This window comes from Nerophis lumbriciformis, linkage group LG18 (genome assembly GCF_033978685.3).
Source record: "Nerophis lumbriciformis linkage group LG18, RoL_Nlum_v2.1, whole genome shotgun sequence".
Taxonomy (NCBI): domain Eukaryota; kingdom Metazoa; phylum Chordata; class Actinopteri; order Syngnathiformes; family Syngnathidae; genus Nerophis; species Nerophis lumbriciformis.
Genome location: NC_084565.2, coordinates 12,432,559 through 12,450,708, shown reverse-complemented (window position 1 = coordinate 12,450,708; position 18,150 = coordinate 12,432,559). Strand labels below are relative to the sequence as shown.

General features: G+C 42.8%; 1 protein-coding gene across 5 annotated transcripts in view; it reads right to left on the bottom strand.

Annotated features, from left to right (window-relative positions):
• Positions 1–5,115: 5,115 nt before the first annotated feature.
• os9 (OS9 endoplasmic reticulum lectin) overlaps positions 5,116–18,150 on the bottom strand; it is a 35,884-nt gene continuing 22,849 nt past the window's right edge. For 3 of the 5 annotated variants that reach the window (XM_061977662.2, XM_061977665.2, XM_061977667.2), the window contains 7 exons: positions 16,229–16,289; positions 16,063–16,145; positions 15,768–15,977; positions 9,486–9,690; positions 9,086–9,253; positions 8,580–8,689; positions 5,116–6,295 (listed from right to left, as the gene is read on the bottom strand). In XM_061977662.2, coding sequence (XP_061833646.2) covers positions 6,158–6,295; positions 8,580–8,689; positions 9,086–9,253; positions 9,486–9,690; positions 15,768–15,977; positions 16,063–16,145; positions 16,229–16,289 — 975 coding nt within the window. In that variant the 3' untranslated portion in view covers positions 5,116–6,157. The remainder of the gene's footprint in view (positions 6,296–8,579; positions 8,690–9,085; positions 9,254–9,485; positions 9,691–15,767; positions 15,978–16,062; positions 16,146–16,228; positions 16,290–18,150) is intronic. The other 2 variants (XM_061977664.2, XM_061977666.2) reach the window with 2 other exon arrangements.

The window sequence follows — 18,150 nt, the reverse complement described above, 5'->3', positions numbered from 1 at the left end:
GCGGTCCGATCCTCGGCTACAGAAGCTAGCTCTTGGGACGTGGAACGTCACCTCGCTGGGGGGGAAGGAGCCTGAGCTAGTGCGCGAGGTAGAGAAGTTCCGGTTGGATATAGTCGGACTCACCTCGACGCACAGCAAGGGCTCTGGAACCAGTTCTCTCGAGAGGGGCTGGACTCACTTCCACTCTGGCGTTGCCAGCAGTGAGAGGCGACGGGCTGGGGTGGCAATTCTTGTTGCCCCCCGGCTCAGAGCCTGCATGTTGGAGTTCAACCCGGTGGACGAGAGGGTAGCTTCCCTCCGCCTTCGGGTGGGGGAACGGGTCCTGACTGTTGTTTGCGCTTATGCGCCAAACAGCAGCTCAGAGTACCCACCCTTTTTGGATTCACTCGAGGGAGTACTTGAGAGTGCTCCCCCGGGTGATTCCCTCGTTCTACTGGGGGACTTCAACGCTCATATTGGCAACGACAGTGAAACCTGGAGAGGCGTGATTGGGAAGAATGGCCGCCCGGATCTGAACCCAAGTGGTGTTTTGTTATTGGACTTTTGTGCCCGTCACGGATTGTCCATAGCGAACACCATGTTCAAGCATAAGGGTGTCCATATGTGCACTTGGCACCAGGACACCCTAGGCCGCAGTTCTATGATCGACTTTGTAGTTGTGTCATCGGATTTGCGGCCTCATGTTTTGGACACTCGGGTGAAGAGAGGGGCGAAGCTTTCTACCGATCACCACCTGGTGGTGAGTTGGCTGCGATGGTGGGGGAGGATGCCGGACAGACCTGGCAGGCCCAAACGCATTGTGAGGGTTTGCTGGGAACGTCTGGCAGAGTCTCCTGTCAGAGAGAGTTTCAATTCCCACCTCCGGAAGAACTTTGAACATGTCACGAGGGAGGTGCTGGACATTGAGTCCGAGTGGACCATGTTCCGCACCTCTATTGTCGAGGCGGCTGATTGGAGCTGTGGCCGCAAGGTAGTTGGTGCCTGTCGTGGCGGTAATCCTAGAACCCGTTGGTGGACACCGGCGGTGAGGGATGCCGTCAAGCTGAAGAAGGAGTCCTATCGGGTTCTTTTGGCTCATGGGACTCGTGAGGCAGCGGACAGGTACCGACAGGCCAAGCGGTGTGCGGCTTCAGCGGTCGCGGAGGCAAAAACTCGGACATGGGAGGAGTTCGGGGAAGCCATGGAAAACGACTTCCGGACGGCTTCGAAGCGATTCTGGACCACCATCCTCCGCCTCAGGAAGGGGAAGCAGTGCACTACCAACACCGTGTATGGTGCGGATGGTGTTCTGCTGACCTCGACTGCGGAAGTTGTGGATCGGTGGAGGGAATACTTCGAAGACCTCCTCAATCCCACCAACACGTCTTCCTATGAGGAAGCAGTGCCTGGGGAATCTGTGGTGGGCTCTCCTATTTCTGGGGCTGAGGTTGCTGAGGTAGTTAAAAAGCTCCTCGGTGGCAAGGCCCCGGGGGTGGATGAGATCCGCTCAGAGTTCCTTAAGGCTCTGGATGCTGTAGGGCTGTCTTGGTTGACAAGACTCTGCAGCATCGCGTGGACATCGGGGGCAGTACCTCTGGATTGGCAGACCGGGGTGGTGGTTCCTCTCTTTAAAAAGGGGAACCGGAGGGTGTGTTCTAACTATCGTGGGATCACACTCCTCAGCCTTCCCGGTAAGGTCTATTCAGGTGTACTGGAGAGGAGGCTACGCCGGATAGTCGAACCTCGAATTCAGGAGGAACAGTGTGGTTTTCGTCCTGGTCGTGGAACTGTGGACCAGCTCTATACTCTCGGCAGGGTCCTTGAGGGTGCATGGGAGTTTGCCCAACCAGTCTACATGTGCTTTGTGGACTTGGAGAAGGCATTCGACCGTGTCCCTCGGGAAGTCCTGTGGGGAGTGCTCAGAGAGTATGGGGTTTCGGACTGTCTGATTGTGGCGGTCCGCTCCCTGTATGATCAGTGTCAGAGCTTGGTTCGCATTGCCGGTAGTAAGTCGGACACGTTTCCGGTGAGGGTTGGACTCCGCCAAGGCTGCCCTTTGTCACCGATTCTGTTCATAACTTTTATGGACAGAATTTCTAGGCGCAGTCAAGGCGTTGAGGGGATCCGGTTTGGTGGCTGCAGGATTAGGTCTCTGCTTTTTGCAGATGATTTGGTCCTGATGGCTTCATCTGGCCAGGATCTTCAGCTCTCACTGGATCGGTTCGCAGCTGAGTGTGAAGCGACTGGGATGAGAATCAGCACCTCCAAGTCCGAGTCCATGGTTCTCGCCCGGAAAAGGGTCGAGTGCCATCTCCGGGTTGGGGAGGAGATCTTTCCCCAAGTGGAGGAGTTCAAGTACCTCGGAGTCTTGTTCACGAGTGAGGGAAGAGTGGATCGTGAGATCGACAGGCGGATCGGTGCGGCGTCTTCAGTAATGCGGACGCTGTATCGATCCGTTGTGGTGAAGAAGGAGCTGAGCCGGAAGGCAAAGCTCTCAATTTACCGGTCGATCTACGTTCCCATCCTCACCTATGGTCATGAGCTTTGGGTTATGACCGAAAGGACAAGATCACGGGTACAAGCGGCCGAAATGAGTTTCCTCCGCCGGGTGGCGGGGCTCTCCCTTAGAGATAGGGTGAGAAGCTCTGTCATCCGGGGGGAGCTCAAAGTAAAGCCGCTGCTCCTCCACATCGAGAGGAGCCAGATGAGGTGGTTCGGGCATCTGGTCAGGATGCCACCCGAGCGCCTCCCTAAGGAGGTGTTTAGGGCATGTCCGACCGGTAGGAGGCCACGAGGAAGACCCAGGACACGTTGGGAAGACTATGTCTCCCGGCTGGCCTGGGAACGCCTCGGGATCCCCCGGGAGGAGCTGGACGAAGTGGCTGGGGAGAGGGAAGTCTGGGCTTCCCTGCTTAGGCTGCTTCCCCCGCGACCCGACCTCGGATAAGCGGAAGAAGATGGATGGATGGATGGATGGATGTTGATTGCTCAACCTTTTTTAAAATATTGTAATAAATAAATAAATGATAAATGGGTTATACTTGTATAGCGCTTTTCTACCTTCGAGGTACTCAAAGCGCTTTGACACTATTTCCACATTCACCCACATATTCACACACTGATACATTATTTTAAGATGAGCCTATTTTTATACATATAAAAAAATGTATATACAATTGTATTGATCATTTATGTCCTTTTGTATGGTCTTTTTATTTTGTTACCACTTTTATTCATACAAAGATTGCTCAGCCCTCTGTTTTTAAATATTGTAATTAGAGATGTCCGATAAATACTTTAAAATGTAATATCGGAAACTATCGATATCGTTGTTTTTTTTCTTTTTTAAATCAACATAAAAAACACAATATATACTTACAATTAGTGCACCAACCCAAAAAACCTCCCTCCCCCATTTACACTCATTCACACAAAAGGGTTGTTTCTTTCTGTTATTAATATTCTGGTTCCTACATTATATATCAATATATATCAATACAGTCTGCAAGGGATACAGTCCGTAAGCACACATGATTGTGCGTGCTGCTGGTCCACTAATAGTACTAACCTTTAACACTTAATTTTACTCATTTTCATTAATTACTAATTTCTATGTAACTGTTTTTATATTGTTTTAATTTCCTTTTTTATTTAAGAAAATGTTTGTAATTTCTTATTTTCTTTTCTTAATTTTTAAAAAAAAAGGACCTTATCTTCACCATACCTGGTTGTCCAAATTAGGCATAATAATGTGTTAATTCCATGACTGTATAGATCGGTATCGGTTGATATCTGAATCGGTAATTAAGAGTTGGACAATGTCTGATATCGGCAAAAAGGCCATTATCAGACATCCCTAATTGTAATCAATCAATCAATGTTTATTTATATAGCCCTAAATCACAAGTGTCTCAAAGGGCTGCACAAGCCACAACGACATCCTCGGTACAAAGCCCACATAAGGGCAAGGAAAAACTCACCCCAGTGGGACGTCGATGTGAATGACTATGAGAAACCTTGGAGAGGACCGCATATGTGGGTAACCCCCCCCCCCCCCCCCCCCCTCTAGGGGAGACCGAATGCAATGGATGTCGAGTGGGTCTGACATAATATTGTGAGAGTCCAGTCCATAGTGGATCCAACATAATAAATAGTAAGAGTCCAGTCCATAGTGGGGCCAACAATACATTATTTTTAGATGATCCCATTTTTACACATGCATAGATGCATATACATTTTATTAAATTGTATTCATCATTTTTGTCCTATTGTATAGTATTTTACTTTATTTTATTACCACTTTTATTTATATAAAGATGTTGATTGCTCAACCCTCTGTTTTTAAATATTGTAATACATTAAAGTGCCTCAATTTGTCTGTATATTTTCAACATGTATTGTGCTCAATTGTTCGTTAAAAAACAAGGGGAAAAAGTTGTTTTGGTATTGTCGGAGGCAGATATTTACATATATCCGAATTTAAGTTGTACTTCTTTTATTTCATAGTCATATTTGAAAACAGCTTGTGTTTTCCATTTCTTCTCTTGCTGCTCTGTCTCCAAGTAAACTGTGTGCGCTTAACCTTGAAGTGAGGAATGTTTGAGAGAGCGATAATAAGCATTTGTTTTGGCTAAGAGAGACATGACTGCCGGGGGGGGGGGGAAGAGGAGAGGGGTTTTTGGGATCGGGAAGGCAGACCATTTTTGGCGGCGCGATAGAATGTTCTATGCTAGACTGGTCTCAAAAAGTATATTTGCAAAGCTTTGAAAATATACAACAAAATACCTATTCTGTCTCTGGTGGTTTTTCAACTCAGCTTTAAGTGTCGTAAAGAGCTTGGGAGCGAATTGTGACTTGAATTCCCTGGGAGGAACAACTGGTCCAAAACGCAACAGATGAAGCGGAATAAATGCTATTCGCTACAAAAAACAGTTGTCATTAAAATAATTATACGCAAATACTTTTTCAGAAAAATGTTTGCTGACATGGATTGAGGTTTCAATGTTTAAATGCGTAAACGCCAGAGGCCACATTAGTTGTCAGTCAGCCACTCGGCAATTAACTGACTCACTAGAAGCACTACTGGGACTACATTGGTACTTTTATTTCAAATAGTACTCCAAGACCAGACAAAGCTTAACATGGGCCTTGGTTTTATTTTAGAGGGGTTTGTAGCAATACAAGCCCACGAAAGCTACCAAAATACACAACCTGCTTTGGGTCAAATCGTAGGCAGTTCAAATGTGCCGCTCAGCCCCACACAAACGTTATAGCACTTATGCTCCTAAATATATTCCACTATGATCACAAAGGAATTACGGTTTGACAAGTCAGGGTCACATCAGATAGACTTGATTAAACTTACTGCAGGTCACGGACACTTCTTCCCTGATCTTTGCAAACCTTGCATGAACATCTTTTTAAAGGAGGGTGTATTATCTACTCGCATAGTCTGACTTGCATACAACATTGCACTCATTGATCACTCAGATACATATCTGTGCTAAGACAACCGAATCAACAAAATTAGGAAGAAGAAAAAAAACACAAAAACTACAGTATATACAATATGAGCCGTTATTATTCACAGAAAAATCAGCCCTTTAAATACACCTTGAAAAGAGCCTTTTTGGTACATTATTTTTTCAAGGGCATTGTAACTTCCAATAACTAAATGAATGAAAATTAAATAACTTTCCATTGAAGGGACAAAACGTGTCCTGTGAACGCACCTTTCAGAGCCAACCTTACTGTATATCTTTGTCTAAAATGCTAAAGTGCTTTTTAAAGTGTTTTCAACATTCAGACGCCACAACATCTAGAAGGTGAATGACCAGTGCAAGGGTGTAGTGTGGCAGGCGCCATTCCTCCACTGAAGTGTTTCTTTCCAAAAAAATATCGTACATTGCTTGTTTTCTGCAGCCATCTAGAAAAAGAGTCCACAAAAATATGGGAAAATGCATTACTCATTCAAGTAATACATCTTATGTACCCACTAAAAACCCGAACTGGACACTCCAGACAAGCTTCCTGATTCCTGAAGGTAGCATACATGTGAGGCCATATCACCCGCCGGCTTTATTAGCAATTAATGAATCACTGCGTCAGCAGGAGGCTGCACGTCGAGAGTCCTCATTGCCCACCTTCACAGTGGCCACGCTGAACGCGCCGTGGGGGCTCATAAATCCACGTCGTCCGAGTCAGAGGCGCCTGAGGATTGGGACTCCTCCTTGGCCTCGCCCCACACAAACTTGTAGTTGTTCTCCAACTCCTGCAGCCGCTTTTGTTCCTTGTAGACTTCATCTGTTCCTCCAGTCTGTGTAAACAAAACAAAAATCACTTAATAGGCCTCGGGCAGATCTTTATAAGACACAGCCGTAACAGGTATCATAATATACACTGGTTACAACAAAAGAGTGACTTCTAAATGTTATAATGTTGGATACTCATGTTAAACAATGCCAAAGCAACAAATCATGAGGTTCCTGCAATTGAGCCTCTGCTCACTGTGTTTTGCAGCCTTTTTTTTTTTAAGATTGGCTATGATGTGACGTCAGAGTGAAATGGACGTACTTATTTGGACATTAAGCATAAGCTGTCAGCCACCAAGGTATTATTATATTATTATTAGGTGTGCCTAATGTTGAATCTATATATTGTTCATGAAGTTTATTTTCAGCTGTGTCTGGGGGAAAAAAATAGCAGTGATGGTCGTCTTCAAAATATATATTTAGAAGACAAATTCAGGTACTGTTGAAAAGGGCGGGGCGTGGTTTCATTTGCAATCTAGAAACGTCTCCAGAAACAGACATCTTGCAGACATACGCAGAACGTAGGTTATATACAGTATGTGTCTGTAGAGCAAAATTGACACCAAAGAATATTCAATACATATTATCTGTACCACAGGGAGGTGTTTTAAATGTAGATTAAAATCATCATATGTCCCCAAGTATGTTTACCACCTAAGGAATTTGACTTGGTAGACCAGGGGTGCTCACACTTTTTCTGCAGGCGAGCTACTTTTCAATTGATCAAGTCGTGGGGATCTACCTCATTCATATATATAATTTATATATGAATGAAATATATGTTTTTGTTAATAAGTTAAAGGTGTTTAATGATAATACAAGAATGTTTAATACATACAGTTAATATTGTTAATAAATTAAAGGTGTTTAATGATAATACAAGTATGTTTAATACATATAGTTAATATTATTAATACGTTAAAGGTGTTTAAAGATAATACAAGCATGTTTAACACATATAGTTAATATTGTTAACAAGTTAAAGGTGTTTAATGATAATACAAGAATGTTTAATACATACAGTTAATATTGTTAATAAATTAAAGTTGTTTAATGATAATACAAGTATGTTTAATACATATAGTTAATATTATTAATAAGTTAAAGGTGTTTAAAGATAATACAAGCATGTTTAACACATATAGTTAATATTGTTAACAAGTTAAAGGTGTTTAATGATAATACAAGCATGTTTAACACATATAGTAAATATTGTTAATACCGTAAGTTAAAGGTGTTTAAAGATAATGCAAGCATGTTTAACACATATAGTTAATATTGTTAACAAGTTAAGGTGTTTAAAGATAATACAGGCATGTTTAACACATATAGATTCCTTTCTTTCATGAAGACAAGAATATAAGTTGGTGTATTACCTGATTCTGATGACTTGCATTGATTGGAATCAGACAGTGGTGCTAAAAACGTCCGCATTTTCGAATGGAGGAGAAAAAAGTCCTCCTTTCTGTCCAATACCACATGAAAGTGGTTGGTTTTTGGCATCTTATTTGTCCAGCTTCCGTACTCCTTTGTATACACTTAACAAGAAATACATTGTCGGCAAACTCCGTAGCTTGCTAGCTTGTGCACTCCAGCTTTCTGAGACTCTTGTTTTGTTAGCGCAACTGTGCAGTCGGTCTTTGGAGTTTTGACGACAGGTACGGCGCTAGAGTCTGTTGAAATAAAGTGTTTCTCGCCTTCCAGTCGGTAATTTTAATGAGCTGGCAGCAGCCAGCGTCATCTCAGAAGACCCTCGGGTGCCGTGAACGTCAATCAAGTGACGAAAGTGACGTCATAGTGAAGATTTATGATCGCTCATTTTTAGGACTATTTTTTTAATGCCTGGCTGGTGATCGACTGACACACCCTCCGAGATCGACCGGTAGCTCGCGATCGACGTAATGAGCACCCCTGTGGTAGACTGTGCGCTCTTTGTTCATTGTAAGAAATAAAGAAAATGGACATCCAAGTTATAAGAATATTTCTTATAAATGTTGTCAGTTTCAAGTTATTTTAAGTTTTTTAATACTCAATGTTTACCATGAACTGATTTACGTGGACCCCGACTTAAACACGTTGAAAAACTTATTGGGGTGTTACTATTTAGTGGTCAATTGTACGGAATATGTACTGTACTGTGCAATCTACTAATAAACGTTTCAATCAATCAATACACAAATGACAGGACCTCTACTTGAACCTGTTAATAAGGTGTAAAAGCTTCCATTCAGGCGGGAAGGAATCCAATGAACTGAAGCCTATAAAATAGTACACCATAACTCAAATTACCAGCAGGTTTATGAGGAGCTCTCGGAAGGACTTTGTATCTTCTTCGGTCAGCCACTGATCACCTGCCTCTTCTGCATTCTTTCGTGTCAAGATCTTCACCTCAATTTTACCTAGAAAAGAAAAGATGAGGGGTTCCGGGAGGCACTTTCCTGTTCAATTCAAGCGCTACCTTTGACACATATCTACAAAGAATGAAGAATGGATGACAGACAGCACACACATGGATGGACTTTCATTTCCCGCCACCGAGCAAGGAAGTTTTGATGTAATTTTTGTGGTGTAAAGATGTAGACTTCCTGGTCTAAAGCCCAACAATGCAACAACTTATAGGTTGAATGTCTTGATTACCAAACAATCCTCTTCACATATCATTTAAGGGAAAATATGTGCTTATACTATGTTCTTTAGGAAAAAAAAAAGTTAAAGGAAGCAAAAAAGGCAGGATTAGAGACAGAAGAGGAGGGAAAAAAAGGCCGTAAAATAATTTTAACGCTAGCCATTCATACCTTCGGCCTTCAGTCCTGCTTTCTCTAGCTGTTCTTTAACCACGTCCTTTATGTGCTGCCACTGGGGATCTCCTTTGCCCAACTCCTGTACTCTGAAATCGCCATCGGGGCTGCTGCCTGTCTTATACTTAGTTATTTTGATCTTAACATGGTCATCAGCGTCTTGGTCTGGGGTGACGAGACAAAAGAGGCACAAAACCCATTGTCAAAAACGAGAATCCGCACGTGTACAGATGGCACGAGAGGACATTTGAAGTCTAACAATCAGCTATATGGCGTCATTTTCTCTTGGCATCAAATCCATGTGTGTGCCTATTCTGGGGTGGAATGTTACGAGCACATCTGACAACGTGATGAGGATGGAAGCGGGGAAATAAGTGACGACAGTCAGCCAGGTTACCGGGCTGCTTTGGAGCCAAGCTGGGGCTGCCGCGGGTCGGGTCGTTGGTTCTTTGAGCTGATGCCGTTTTCTCCTCCGTAGGGTCCTGCTCGTCTTTGTCCTCCAGATGGTCAAGGAGCTTATCGAGGGTCGTACCCAGTGCTTGTGTCGCCTGAGTGCGATCAAATTCGCCTTTCAACCCTTCTGTCTCCAATTCCTGCTGTGCCTGCACAACCAAAGAAAAGCTCAAATCAGTTTGTTCTAAGCAGGGCTTTGGTATTTCCAACTGCTTTTAGACACATATTTGGGTCGCTCAAGTAACCACCTCGTGTGAAATTGTGAGCGGTGTCTCATTTGCGTGAGACAGGACTGCTGCTCTGACCAAGGCTGTTATTAAGCCTGCTGCAATTCTTGATCTTTGAAATATGGATTATCGGCCTCCTTGACTACTAATATTGGCCCTGAAAAAAACATTTCGGTCGATCTCTAGTATGGGTCCAATAACAAATCGTTACAGGAGCAGTATTGGTCCTACCAGTGACGTGCAGTCACTAGAGGCAGGTGAGGCCCCATCATGGAAAGAAAAAAATTTAAAAAGAAAATATATATATTAAATTGTTAAATGTATCCAGTGATTATACTATAAAGTTATTTTCCATTTAACTTCACCAGTTTTAGATTATTTTTATTCAAAATCGCTGAATTTTCACATTTGCCGTTCAAATACTGAGAAGAGACGGTGCGGTGAACAGCAGCCAGTCGAGGCACGTCACTCAGTGCCTCAACATGGACGGACTCGGCTAACTGCTGGCCTGCTGTGCAGTGAGACCGTATTGCTATATGAACTATATTATACATTTCCATAGTTTAGTTAGCTGAGGTATATAATGTACAGTGTATTTTGTCAACAACTGTATATGTGTAAAGTATTTCTTGTGCTGAGCGATCATAAAACGGCTGCAAAAGACGCACTGGCTGAGGCTCGCCTCCTGCACCCCCGCCGTAGAATGCACGGCAACCCCTGATGGGAGTGTTATATCAACTAAAGCCCACACTTAAACTTTCCACGTGCAAGATTGAATCTATTTAAAAAAGTTATTTCATAAGAAGCCAAAAAGTGCAAAAACAATAATGTTGGTGTTAGAGGAGTTGTGAATAACTGCAGGGCCACAACATTAGGTACACCTGCAGACTGCAGGTGTATCTAATTCACAACTCCTCCAACACGAACATTATTGTTTTTGCACTTTTTGGCCTCTTATTAAATCCCTTTTGTAACCTATTTTTATGGGCTTTCCTCTTTGTGATGTTAAGTTCCTGTTATGCGCTGTTATACAGTATATGCCTTGAGCTCTTATTTTGAAGGCGCTAAGAGTGGAATTTTGACACGGAGTGGAGCGGAAGTTTTTGAAAGAAGGTAAATAAAGTGGTCCTCGTGTAAACTGGAGCCTCCGTGTTTGTTATATTGTAGTTTCATACAGTATAGGCGACATTTATAAACCCTCGGTTACACTTTTTTAAATAGATTCAATCTTGCACGTGGAAAGTTGAAGTGAGGGCTTTAGTTGATATAACACTCCCATCAGGGTGTTCATTAATCCAGCACAACAGCGGCGCATTTATAAGTAAAGGTAAGACCATAATAACGTTTTTTTATTAAATGTGCTTTTTTGTGTGCTACTGTTTGTATGTCTAAAGTTAAAGTTAAGTTAAAGTACCAATGATTGTCACACACACACTAGGTGTGGTGAAATTTGTCCTCTGCATTTGACCCATCCCCTTGATCACCCCCTGGGAGGTGAGGGGAGCAGTGGGCAGCAGCGCCGCCGCGCCCGGGAATCATTTTTGGTGATTTAACCCCCAATTCCAACCCTTGATGCTGAGTGCCAAACAGGGAAGAATGCTGGTATGAGCTTTTAAACATAACCCGTTAACTGCTGCCAATCAAATGGTGAATAAGATACTCTTTAGGGTTCATATGTTTGTAAATCTGACTGTGATGAAGTCAGTGCCTCACCAGCCATCAACCTCACCGCACATCACTGGGTCCTACCAATGCTGAATACTTATATCAATCAATCAATCAATAAATTCCTTTATTGTCATTGTCATAATAACACTTAAGTCATTGATGAACAACGAGATTTTGTTTGAGCTTTGTCTAGCGGCATAGAAACTGCATTGATGTGCAGGTTGACAATAGTTTACATTTTAGCATTGTCAGGAAGATGGCGATAAGAGGGACGTGGGGGTGGAACAGTCAGATTTCTGATGGGTGTTACGTTGATGTTGCAGCAATGCAATGTCCAGAGCACAATTATTGAGGTGGTGAAGAGTGAGGTAATAAGATTGTCCGGGGCAGAAAAAGGGGCAGGCTGTTCATTTAGCAGTGTCACAGCCTGGGTATACAGACTGTGAGACATTCTGGTGGTCCTGGCGCGAATCCATCTATACCTCCTTCCAGAGGGTAGCAGGTTGAAGAGGCCATGTGCTGGGTGGTATCTGTCCTTCAGGATGTTGTGTACTCGTTTAGGCAGCGAGTTGTGTACATGGCACTCATCTCTGGGAGTATTGTCCTTGTAATTTTCCCCGCCGCTTTAACCACTCGCTGGAGGGCCTGTTGGTTCACTTTAGTGCAGCTAGCAAACCACACTAAAAATCCGTAAGTGAGGACACTGCTGATGGCACAGTTGTAAAAGTTGACCGTTGATTTCTGCGGAATGTTTGCGCATTTTAGTTTCCTCAAAAAAAAAAAAAAGACGTTGTTGGGCCTTTCCGACTGTAGAAGCAGTGTTAAGTTAGTGTTACTTACAATTTTCAATATCATTAAATGATTACATATTTAATAAAGATTATAATCAGACAAAAACATAAGATGGTGGTGTAACAACATGAATTCAATATTGAAATTATTTCCTACTATCGGCTCTGATTTGAAATCTTTGGTTATTGCCCTTGAATGGGAACTGCACGTTTTTTGGAATTTTGCCTATCGTTCACAATCATTATGAGACAAGAACACAAATGCCTTTTTTTTTTAGGATTTTAAACATGACAAAAAACACTTGGAATAGGAGTCACTGTTGCATCCTTCAAAACCCTCCAACGTTTTATACACACACTGCAAGTATATACCTGTATATAATGTAGGAACAGACACGTTCATAACAATATGTAATATGTACAATATTTAGGGGATTTTGGTCATTTTAAGCATTTCCGGAACTGATTTGCTCAGCGCATTCATTTCCGTTTTCATTGCAGCGAATTTCTGACTTCCGGCAACAAATGTGTGTCCTACTTCCACAAACAAACGCAAGTCTTTTTTAATCATGGCAGACAACGAAAACAACCTTATCTTTTTTAAATGGAATATACGTAGGATGAACTGCTGCTCTAGAAGAAAGGGTGAAACATTGGAGCAGACGGAAGCCGAGAGAGTGAGGTCGACGTGACTTTGACGCTCTAAATGTTGAACTTGGACACAAGCTATTTCGACATAAATGGAGTGCTTACTCAAAATAAATCAGACAAACCATCCAGCTGGACCAAACACACAACTGTTCATCGAGTGAGTCACTACTATATTGATCATGATACACGCAGCACGTAATGCTTGTTATTACAGCGACATACACTGTCGAGCTAGCTGTGTACAAACAAAACATGAAATGTGGGCTAATACTTTACAGATACTGCAATGTGATTGTTCATGTTTTTCAGTCAGTACAGATTGGTGTCCTATCGCACTGTGTTGTGCATTACAAACGCAAACGAGATTCGGGCGCTGACGCAGAAGCTAGCTTATCTCTTGCCGTATCTGGCTTTTACGGCCGATGTGTTACACTGCTGGAAAAAAAAGAGTTCCTCCATGTTCACTTTTACAATAACAATGTCGCTACAGCTTGGTTATTATACAGGTTGTTGGCGGTTTTTGAAAGCTTTTTTTAAAGTGATTTAGAAGTAGAATCGATTGTTACCATTAGGTGCATTGCTATCCACCTAGAACAGGGGTCGGCAACCCGCGGCTCCGGAGCCGCATGCGGCTCTTTGATCACTCTGATGCGGCTCAGCAGCTTACTTGCTGAACCCCCCAATTTTCCCGTGAGACTTCCGGATTTCAGTGCCTCTCGCAGAAAACTCCCGGGATTAATAGTCACCGATTTTCACCCTTACGACTATAATAAGGGCGTGCCATTATGGTACAACATTTGGCGCCCTCTACAAGCTGTATTAACAGAGTGCCAGCCCAACACTTGTTAAACAATATACATCTTTTGCTTGCACACGTACGTGACGGCAAGGCATACTTGGTCAACAGCCACACAGGTTACACTGGCGGTGGTCATATAAAACAACTTTAACACTCTTACTAATAATGCGCCACACTTTGAACCAAAACCAAACAAGAATGACAAACACATTTCGGGAGAACATCTGCACCTTAACACAACATAAACACAACAGAAAAAACACCCAGAATCCCATGCAGCCCTGACTTTTCCGGGCTACATTATACACCCCTGCTACCACCAAACCCCGCCCCCACCCCAACCCTGCTCCCTCACACATCACCCCCCCCCCCCCCCCTCTGTGCGTCGGTTGAGGTGGGCGGGGTTTGGTAGCGGGGGGTGTATAATGTATCCCGGAAGAGTTCGAGCTGCATGGGATTCTGGGTATTTGTCCTGTTGTGTTTATGTTGTGTTAAGGTGCAGATGTTCTCCCGAAATGTTTGTCATTCTTGTTTGGTGTGGGTTCACAGTGTGGTGCATTATTAGTAAGAGTGTTAAAGTTTTTTTTTTCATACCGCCACCGTCAGTGTGAGCTGTGTGGTTGTTGACCAAGTATGCCATGCTGTTACCTACGTGAGCAAAGCGGAAGCCCCATACAACTTGTGGCTGATCAAGCACGCTGACTGTAGTGAGAGCTATATGCTGTACCATCACGGCACGCATGACGCTGACAAGCGCCATTAAATAAAAACCTGCGTGCCGCACCAGCTTTCAAATTCCACATAAAGGTGTGAGACCCCTGGTTATACATAGCACAAAGCAAAAAAAACAAACTTCGTATGCAGTGTTATTTCATTGAAAATTTCAAAAAAAAATTGCGGCTCCCATTATTTTCTATAATTTGTGAAACTGGTCAAAATGTCTCTTTGACTGGTAAAGGTTGCCGACCCCTGACCTAGAACGAGTTGTGCAAAAAGAAAAAAAAACTTTGGTCTTCATGCCTCTCATTAAGGATGGTGAACCATAGGCAAAATTCCCCCAAAAAGTGCAGTTCCCCTTTAAAGTCCTCCTGTGTCAAGAGATTTGCTTCCTCAGCTTGTAAACAATAACAAAACCAACAAAAGATTTGTTGATAATAAAAAACATCGATTTAACCACTGTGTACATTCAAGAGCTCTAGCTCGCAGTTAGCATATCCTTCTATGGTGTGTAGTGTAGAATGATTTCCTCATCCTTCAGTGATAAAGTAACTGTGGAGGGGGGAGTGGCCTGTGGACCTGCAGCGAAGCGGAGTGTGCCAGGACCGGCTTCGAGTTCAGCGACAGGTGCGTAGATGGCCCACCTGGGCCTGCTTATCTAATCACCTGTCGCTCTGTTAAACGGCAGCAGCCGGGGAGGAGAGAGGTGGTGGAGTTGGAGCGCGAGCGAGAGAGAGAGACAGAGGAAGAGACACTTGCTGAAGAGCCCAACCAAAAAGATTATTGAAAAATAAAACAGTGTTCTAAACCCTGAACGGAGCTGTCATGTCGGTGATTGGTGGTCCGAGGAAAGAAACCGCCACAGTAACTCAATAAGAAACTTAGTTTATTTGCCGCCATGTAGGCGAGCATTACTTAGAAGTGGCTGTGCACTGTGGAGGGACGTTAGTTTCCAGCAAAAAATGCCAGTGCGCTGAGGACGCGTTAAATCGCTTGTTGCTGCCAAATTTGCGGGACAGAGCTAGAATGTATCATCAACATGCATTATCACGATACAACCGTAGTATGAAAAGCTCTATGGTCAGCAAAATACATATCATTTATATCGTATATTTGGGGCAAAAACAGCTCAAAGCTTGTTCAATTTGGAATTCAACCAGTATGTGTGTGAATCAGCAGCATTCAAAAGACCTCAACAAATGGATTCACCTTCACATTATGTATTCATATGTAAAGTTAATAAAGGTTTTCTGACGGGGACAGTTTGACTTTAGAAAAGACTTCCATTGTTTCTAACGAGAAAACATTTTCAGTATCCCGGAACAGATTAGGTTTGACTTTTGTAAACGTTCCGCTGTGTGTTTTTGTGTTACCTCATCAATGATGTTGTCAAACTCCTTATGCATTTTCTCCTTTATCTCCTCAGTTTTATCAGCTGGCACTGAGAGGTCCGACATCTCATCCTCAAACTCCTGAAGCAGTCGCTCATCTTCATCGTCTTCTCCCTCATCTTTGCTGCGCTGCACTGACACCCTTTCCTTTTCTTGTTCCTCTGCTAGGCTTTTGGCTTGGTTTTGCGCTTTCTACCAAGACACACAAAAAAAACGCACAGACTTGGAGCACATAGTCACCGCAAAGACGGACAATGTTGATTAAGCAATCACCAACCTTTCTGTTACTCTCCTTAAGATGCTGGACAAATTTCATCAGGTCTGCGGGGTCAGTGATGATTTTGAAATTGAAATTTTCAGCTGGAACAGAAACACAATTGGGAGAGCATTGCTACGCAGAACAGCGCCAAAATAAAACGTATGTGCATTTTAGAAAGCAATACCTTCATTCTCTTCGTATGTGACTTCATTGTCTGTGTGTGAGAACATGTCGTCATCGGATGCCTGTGGGGAGAACCAAATGTTCAAGTTCCGCCCTCTAGTGGTGCATCAACAGAAATACAAAAACAAAGGTTTGTGTGATAACCGTATTATGATGATAGTATATATTTGTACTAGGGATGTCCCGATCCAAGTTTTTGCACTTCCGATCCGATACCGATATTGTTTTTGCATTTCCGATCCGATACCGATACTGACCGATACCGACCGATACTGGCCTATCCGAGCATGTATTAAAGTTTAAAGTTATTTAGCCTACTTAGTTGTCAGAATCATGTTGAAAAGGGTTTTAGTACTCTTGATAACAACTAGCCAGCTGAATTAGGGGAGTTTGAATAATACACAATGGTTGGTAACAAGAAACTGACCTGTTTATTCAAGGATAAACACAAAATAGACAAAATTATACATGACAAACAGAAATGGCATCATTGAACTAGGGCTGGGCGATATGGCCTTTTTTTAATATTGCGATATTTTAAGGCCATATTGCAATACACAATATATATCTCGATATTTTGCCTTAGCCTTGAATGAACACTTGATGCATATAATCACAGCAGTATGATGATTCTGTGTGTTTTGATTGATTGATTGAGATATTTATTAGTAGGTTGCACAGTGAAATACATATTCCGTACAATTGACCACTAAATGGTAACACAACCGAATAAGTTTTTCAACTTGTTTAAGTCGGGGTCCACTTAAATTGATTCATGATACAGATATATACTATCAGATATATACTATCATCATAATACAGTCATCACACAAGATAATCACATTGAATTATTTACATTATTTATAGTCCAGGGTGTGGAGGGGGGCGCCGGATGTAAGTGTCAAAAAGACAGCCAAAAGAGTTTGATATGAGAATAAATCTAAAGTTAAAATATAGGGTAGAAATGCACCCATTTGCAGGAAATGTAGTCTTGATTTTCAAAATGTTCTTTCAAGGCTTGCATGTCTACATTAAAACATTCTTCTTCATACTGCATTAATATATGCTACTTTTGAACTTTCATGCAGAGAAGGAAATCACAACAAAAAAAAATCACTATTTTTTTCATACGGTGTTGATGTGGAAATTTTTGCCTCGGCATTTTGATGGTGTGGACGTGTGGCACCGAATGGAGATAAGCGTCTCGACAGACGTTACAATATTTGAACAATGATGACGAAAACTGTTTTCTCTGTCGTGTCCGTGTGTCGAAAATTGTTATGCGCTTATTTTTTTATTAGATTTTGTGCGTGGCATATAATTGCTATGCGCAGAGGACGTTTAAACAGTGCGCAATTGCACAGGCGAGCACCTTAGAGAGAACGTTCGTCACACAGCTGCGCTAGCATCAAAGCTAACGTTAGCCATGCTGCTACCTCTCTGCTCGGGGAGGACGTATACGTATGTAACGTATGACGTGACAGTATGTGACATATGACCTGACAGTATGTGACGTGTGTAAGAAGTTGCACTTGCTGTCTGTGAGAGGGAGACACAAAAAAGAGTGAGAAGAGCCTGTCGTGTAATGCCAGCAGCTAAAAGCAACTGCGTGAGAATCCACAGACCTGTAGATGTGTTGAAGGTGTGCTGGAAAATGCGGAACGGAAATTTAGGGAGCAGCCGAAATGTGGAATGTATTATTTAAATCGGTGCGTTGGAAAACACGGACCAGAGTTTTTTTTTAAACTGGATCTGGATCGGCATTTTCCCATGCCTTGCCGATACGCATTTTTTTGCAAATATCGGCAGCCGACCCGATCCAAATATCGGATCGGGACATCCCTAATTTGTACCATGAATTAATTTACGTGGACCCCGACTTAAACAAGTTGAAAAACTTATTCGGGTGTTACCAATTAGTGG